The 7,967-nt window shown below is 35.0% G+C and overlaps 1 protein-coding gene across 1 annotated transcript; it reads left to right on the forward strand.

The window, feature by feature from the left end:
• The first annotated feature begins 337 nt into the window (after positions 1-337).
• On the forward strand, positions 338-6,724 carry LOC114505527 (proteasome subunit alpha type-3-like). The gene is made up of 2 exons (XM_036016356.1): positions 338-370; positions 5,929-6,724. Exons 1-2 carry the CDS (start codon positions 338-340, stop codon positions 6,607-6,609), a joined length of 714 nt encoding a protein of 237 aa, XP_035872249.1. The 3' UTR covers positions 6,610-6,724.
• The last annotated feature ends 1,243 nt before the right edge of the window (positions 6,725-7,967 follow it).

Consider the following 7,967-nt stretch of genomic DNA (forward strand, 5'->3'; position numbering starts at 1 on the left):
CTATATCTCCCTCCTCTCAGCAATCACCACACTGCTGTCCACAATTTCTAAAATGCCAGTATAACATTTTAACATTTATCAACATGTTTTTAGAAAAGCAAATGCCAAATTACTAAATTGTGAAAGACAAGTCATCTGAAATTATATAGTCAGAGAATCAAAAAGGAAGAAGAATGAAAATGAAAAAAAATCCTGTGGGATTTATGGGGTATTATCAAAAGGAAAAATATGTGCATTATGGGAGTCCCAGAAGAAGAAGAGAAGAAAAAAACCCAGAAAGCTTATTTAAAGAAATAATGGTGCAAAACTTTCCAAACTTGGGAGAGAAATAGACAAGATGATTAATGAAGCTGTAAGTACTACAAAGTCGGTAAATCCATAGAAAACTATACCCAGACATATTATAGTAAATTTACCAAAATTCAAAAACAAAGGAAGAATTGTGACAACAGCAAAAGTAAAGTGCAATTGCATCTAACTTATAAAGGTTTTTCCAGCAAAGGAAACAATGAACAGAGTGAAAAGGCTAGCTACAGAATGGAGGGAAATGTTTGCAAACTCTATAATTACATAAGGGATTAGTATCCAAATATATAAGAAACTCATATAAATAGTAGCAAAGACCCCCAAATAACCTAATTTTTAAAATGAACAAAAGACCCAAATAGACATTTCTCCAAAGAAGACTTACAAATGGGCAACAGATATATAAAAAGTGCTTAATATTACTAACCATAAGGGAATGGAAATCAAAGCTACAATAATATATCATCTCTTGGGATAGCTTCTATCAAAAAGCCAAAAGATAACAAATATTGGCAAAAATATGGAGAAAAGGGCACATTTGCACAATGTTGGTGGAGCTGTAAATTGGTACAGACATTATGAAAAACATAGTGGAGATTCCTCAAAAAATGAAATAGAACTACATTATGATCCAATAATTTTACTTCTAGTATGTATTCAAAGAAAATGAAATCAGTATGTCAAAGAGATATCTGCACTCCCATGTTCATTAGAACATTATTTACTATAGCCACAATATGAAAACAACCTGTGTCCATTTATAGATGAAGTAAAGAAAATGTGATATATATTTATATATAACTATATATATATAGTGTGTGTGTGTGTACTGACACAAAATGTATGATCTCACCTAAATGTGGTATCTAAAATAGTCAAACTCATTAGAAGTAGAGAATAGAATGTTGATTGTTCACGGTTGGGTGAACAGGGGAAAAAGATGATATTTGTCAAGGGGTATAAAGTTTCATTTAAACAAAATAAATGTGTTCTGGAGATCTAATATATAGAAATATGACATAGATAACAATACTGTACTTGATATCTGAAATGTGCTAAGAAAGTAGATCTTGTGTTCTCACCACACAATGAGAAATATAAAAGAAAATGGTAACTATGTGAAGTGATAGATATGTTAATTAGATTGATAGTGTAATTATTTCACAATGTATTTGTACATTAAACATCGATGTAAGTGTAGATATTTTTATTTTTTAAATATACCTCAGTAAATCTGGAAAAAAGGTTAGATTAGAGAGAGGCAGTGGTATATAGTGGTGAAGTGCACCAGCAACTTTATGACTGGTGTCAGGCAAAACTTTGTTCAGATCCTAGCTCCTCTAACTAATTCTATAAATTTGTGCAGTTAACAAATCTTCTGAGCATCACTTTCCTCTGCTCATTTAATTTAGTAGTAATAATAATTCCTATTGTATAAGGACCTTTAAAATATTTAAAAGAATTAATGTACTTAAAATATTTAGCACAGTGTCTCATCCATATTAAATATTTATAACTTTTATTATAGTGCCTTAACTGAATGACAAATGAAATGAACTGCTTGAGTTTTAATCATGGTCTGGTGTAAGTCTACATTATTGATTCAAGATTATAAATTAAGTATTTTCTGAATTTTGCCCCAGCCATGCCCCTTACTATATTGGATACCTCCCACAAATACATCTCATATACAGAGGTGGGCAAAAGTAGGTTTATACTTGTGAATGGGTAACCAGTTTATTCTTGTGTTATTATTTATTAATTATTATATTATTTATTTGTATTATAACTATAAACCTACTTTTGCCCATCCCTGCATATATTCTGACTTTTGCCCTAGGCCTGCATTGTCTTGTCCATGCTTAAGATCATTTTCACATTCATAAATAGTCATATCTAGGTACACATCAGCTCCAGAACTTGTCATGCCCTGTCCTTGTTGCATTTTGATGAGAAAAAATGTTTCAGCACTCGGCGCTTGCTCAGGACTCATTGCTCTTGATAAAATTTGTATGATTCACAACAGCATCCTGAAAGAGAAAACGCTTCATCATTTGGTACCAGTCAGTTTTGGCACTTGTATCACAAGTTCTAGGATGAATTAGTGACAAGTACCAAGGTGCCCCTGTAGTAGTAATTCAAGTATAGATTTTTAAAATTTGCTTATACGTTTAAATTATGTTTTTATTGAGCTATAAATGTGGTGATAAATGTTCAATAACTGCATATATATGCATGATTATATATTTTACTAATGAAAAGTATGTATAGCACATGAATTACAAATAAAATATTGCTACTTCATATAATTAATTCTCACTGAAAGCTATCATTGTTTTTTGTTAAACTTGTATATTAACAGCAAATTTGTGGTTGTAATTGAGAAATGACTAATTCTGACAAGAATGTTAGCTGATATTTTTTACATTATTGAGAAAGATGAACATTAAGAAATGAAAGTGTCAAAATGTAACATGCATCAGTGATGTGACTTTTTGCCAAATTCCATAATAGTTTTTGAGTATTGGCATAATAGTTCCTCAGTTTTTTGTCTTCTTCACAATATAATGGTCACAGACAATTTTTAAGTTTAGTCAGCATTAAGATGTTCTCTATCACATTTTCTCCAGACAACTAAAAAATGAATTAATCAAGCCCTTATTTGTGGTATTTGCCAATTTATTGGTGTAAATATTCTCTTCTTGGTCAATGATGCATTATATCCCTGAACTTAGAGTTGGGAAGTGAAGTGCAGTAATAGATCATTATATATAATATTCCACCATACAGATACAATCAACATAAATCACTTCATGTATATATAATGATAAGCATAGTTAATTAAGAATTAACAAGTTCTGAGTTTTTATTTCTTTGTTTCATTTACAATGACTTCAAAACTTCTTAAAATTTAACAATTGTCTTTAATGAGCCACCTCAAGCATAACACTCATAAATGTTGTAATGTTTTATTCAATTAAAAAGGCTTTCACAATTCCTCTTCTCTTTTAGTCACTTACATCTATATATTTTTTCCTGTTTTTATCAGCTGCAAACCTATTGCAGTTTCTTTTATTCATTGTCTCCATTTCCTTTTTCTTTTTCCTTTCCTTTTTTAAAATTTTAATTGTTGTTCAAGTACAGTTTTCTGTCTTTTACTCCCATCCCAGACCACCCACCCAGCTCTCCCCTCCTCCTTCCCATTTCCACCCCCCTAGTTTTTGCCCATGTGTCCTTTATACTTGTTCCTGTAAACCCTTCCCCTTTTCCCCTGAAATTCCCTCCCCTCTCCCCTCTGGTCACTGTCAGCCTGTTCTCTATTTCAGTGTCTTTGGTTATATTTTGCTTGTTTGTTTGTTTTGTTGTTTAGGTTCCTGTTAAAGGTGTGTCTCTATTTTTTTATCTTCCACTAACCACTACTATTTAGCTTTCTGTCCCATTCCTCTATAAAAAACAGATGTGTCTAAGGCCAACAGTGTCTCTAAATAGACTTTACTATTCCCCTTTTATTTGTCCTGTTAGCAGCAATATTGACAACCTATTCAATTCTTGAAACACTCCTTCCTTTAGGTTCAACTATACAATACTGATCTATTTTATTTTTCACCATTGAGTATGATGTTAGCTGTGGGTTATTCATATGGCCTTTATTATGCTGAGGTATGTTCCCTCTATTCTCACTTTGTTGAGAATTTTTAATTATAAATGGATGTTTTATTTTCTCAAATACTTCTGCATCTATTGATATGATCATATAACTTTTATCCTTCAGTTTGTTTATATGGTATATCACATTAATTGATTTGTAAATATTGAACCAAACTTGTAGTCTGGGAATAAATCCCACTTCACCATGGTATACTTTAATGTATTGCTGGATTTGGTTTGCTAATATTTTATTGATGATGTTTTGCATCTATGTTCATCAGAGACACTGGCATATAATTTTTATAATGTTTTTTTTTCTGGTTTTGGTATTAGCACCATGCTGGCCTCATAAAATGAATTTGAGAGTCTTCCCCCATCTTCAGATTTTTGGAATAGTTTGAGAAAGACAGGTATTAATTATTCTTTAAATGATTGGTAAAATTTGCCTGTAAAGCCCTCTGAGCCATGGCTTTTGTTTGTTGGGAGTTTTTAAATTAATGATTTGAGCTCCTTCTTTCTTTCTGCTGCATAGAATTTCATTGTGCAAATGTACCATGGTTTTTTTGATCCATTCATTTATTTACGGGCATCTAGGTTGCTTCCAACACTTGGCTATTGTCAATTGTGCTGCTACAAACATTGGGGTGCATAGGATTTTTTGGATTGGTGTTTCAGGGTTCTTAGGATATTCTATGCAGCAGAAAGAAAGAGGGAGCTCCTACCCTTTGCAACAGCATGGATACAACTGGAAAGCATTATGCTAAGCGAAATAAGCCAGGCAGTGAAAGACAAATACCATGTGATCTCACCTTTAACAGGAACCTAAACAACAAAACAAACAAACAAGCAAAATATAACCAAAGACACTGAAATAGAGAACAGTCTGACAGTGTTCAGAGGGGAGAGGAGAGGGAATTTTAGGGGAATTTCAGGGGAAAAAGGGAAGGGTTTACAGGAAGAAGTATAAAGGACACATGGATAAAAACTAGGAGTGGGTGGAAATGGGAGGGAGGATGGGAGGGCTGGGTGGGTGGGTTGGGATGGGAGTAAAAGATAGAAAATTATACTGCAACAACAATTAAAAATATTTTTTAAAAATAAATAAATAAATTAGTGATTTGATTTCATTAGCCTTGGAAGTATGTATGTTTCTAGCAATTTATCCATTTCTTCCAGGTTGTCCGATTTGTTGGCATATAATTGCTCAGAGTATTTCCTTATAATCCTTTGTATCTCTGTGGTGTCAAGAGGGTGGGGTTAGTTCATTACCTTAGGCTAATGTTTTATAGAGGGGAGTGCTCATTTCTGGAAAGATGGCATCTGTGGGCACTGTGGGTGAGGGACTTAGCACAGGGACCTTGGTGGCTGTCCTTTTAGCCTTCTCCCCAAAGCCATACAACTTTCTGAGCTGCCCTCCCCCTACCAGAGTCCAGATCTGTGAACGAAATTTTGTGTACTGTCTTTTTAACAGGACACCTGGGTTTGTAGCAGACTTCAGTCTTTCCCTGGCCCACAGAATCTCTGCTGATTTCCATAGCCAGATGTTATGTGCACTCCTCTTGCTAGCTCTGGTGCTCTGGGCTGCCCAGCATGGGGTTGAGATCTTTTGCTCCTCATGGGGAACCTTTGCAGCAGAAATAACCCTCCAGATTCTTAGCCACCACCCATGAGAACAGGTTCAGCCCTTTTCATGTCTCTGCCCTTCCTACCAGTAGTCTTCCTGTGGCTTCTTCTGTTAAATCCTTGGTTATAAGACCCCAGTTCAACTAATCTTCAGTTGGTTATTCAGGTTGATTGTTTTATAATTTAGCTGTAATTCTAGTTTTGTCCTGGAAGGAGGTGAGTGTAGCTTCCACCTATTCTGTTACCATCTTGGATCTCTCCCTCTTGTTCTTTTGTTTTTAATTTATTTTTTAAAGATTTTATTTATTGCTTTAGGCCCTGAAGCCTTACACGTTCGGCTGGTGTTAGCAGGATGAGCTCTATCGGCACCGGGCTATTGGAATCAGATGTAAAGATGGCATTGTCTTTGGGGTAGAAAAATTAGTCCTTTCTAAACTTTATGAGGAAGGTTCCAACAAACGACTTTTTAATGTTGACCGGCATGTTGGAATGGCAGTAGCCGGTTTGTTGGCAGATGCTCGTTCTTTAGCAGACATTGCAAGAGAAGAAGCTTCCAACTTTAGGTCTAACTTTGGCTATGATATTCCACTAAATCATCTTGCAGACAGAGTGGCCATGTATATACATGCATATACACTCTACAGTGCTGTTAGACCTTTTGGCTGCAGTTTCATGTTAGGGTCTTACACTGTGAATGACGGTGCACAACTCTACATGATTGACCCATCAGGTGTTTCATATGGTTATTGGGGCTGTGCTATTGGCAAAGCCAGGCAAGCTGCAAAGACAGAAATAGAAAAGCTTCAGATGAAAGAAATGACATGTCGTGATGTTGTTAAAGAAGTTGCAAAAATAATTTACATAGTGCATGATGAAGTTAAGGATAAAGCTTTTGAACTGGAGCTCAGCTGGGTTGGTGAAATAACTAAAGGAAGACATGAAATTGTCCCAAAAGATATAAGGGAAGAGGCGGAGAAATATGTTAAGGAATCTTTGAAGGAAGAAGATGAATCAGATGATGACAATATGTAACATTTACTTCAGCATTTATTTTAAATGTCTAATACAGTCCCCATGTAACTATTTTGCCTCTTGGATTATTCCATACCCACTGACCAATTTTCATTAAATTTTTGTCTTGTAATCACTGAAAAAAATAAAGATTTTATTTATTTATTTTTAGAGAGAAGAAGGGAGGGAGAGAGGGAGAGAAACATCAGTGTGTGGTTGCCTCTCACACAACCCCTACTGGGGACCTGACCCACAACCCATGCATGTGCTCTGACTGGGAGACAAACCAGCAACCCTTTGGTTCACAGGCTGGTGCTCAATTCACTGATCCACACCAGCCAGGGCTCCCTCCTGATTCTTAATAGGCATACCACAGGTGTAGGACTTGCTCATTCTGAATCTTTGCCCATCTGATCAGTCTTCTCATGGTCTATTTATGTCCTTATTTATAAGATTTCTGTTCAGCTAGTCTTCAGGTGGTTCTCAATGATACTTGTTCTATGATTTAATTGTAACTTTGATGTGGTCCTGGTAGGAGATGAGCACAGCATTTACCTACTCCACCATCTCGATTGCAAATCTCAGTCCTTGGTTTTCTGTTGTGTGCAGTATCCATTGATTTTTGTCTTCAATGTATTTACTTTTCCACTTCATTTTCCTAATATAGATATGGAAGTAAAAGTTATATAAGCCAAAAAAGGTATTTGGAAGCTTCCTGCTTGGGGTACTAAATTCTAATTGCACTAGACCATCATTAGTGAAGTTGAGCCAGGAAATTTCTCTGCCAAGAATATAAGGACATAAATTAATGGCTAGGAAGTGCTACCTAAAGGAAATTACTAAGATTCCATGCTTATATGATTATAATTTCTAATTTCTACAGCAATTTTACTTAGCTTTTTCATAGTTTATAAGATAAAATTGAGTACTAATGCGTATATATGTTGCACAATTCTCTTAAGTCTTCTCAATATGGAAGCAACTTTATCATTTGTTATGTCTGTACAGAATAAAAGCAAACAGCAACAATTTGAATAATTCATTCCATCATGTAACCGGATTTTTTATGATATCAAATGACCAGTTTGATTGTCACTAAATTGGTTGGTTGGCACTTTGAGGAACATTAACTTGTCATCATCATTACCATGAAATATATTTATTAAGCATCCAGAGTCACCAACAATATAAAATTAGTCAAATAATCATAGACTCTACCCTTTAGGACACAAGTGGCAAACACAAGGCCTGTGGGATGAATCCAGCCCTCTACCTTGTTTTATCTGGGATCAGCACACAGTTTCTACCCAGAGTCAGCACACAGTTCTCACTTAACTGTTAAGGAGTAGTTACATTCATACAGTCCTAACATTACATTC

Source organism: Phyllostomus discolor, chromosome X (genome assembly GCF_004126475.2).
Source record: "Phyllostomus discolor isolate MPI-MPIP mPhyDis1 chromosome X, mPhyDis1.pri.v3, whole genome shotgun sequence".
NCBI lineage: Eukaryota > Metazoa > Chordata > Mammalia > Chiroptera > Phyllostomidae > Phyllostomus > Phyllostomus discolor.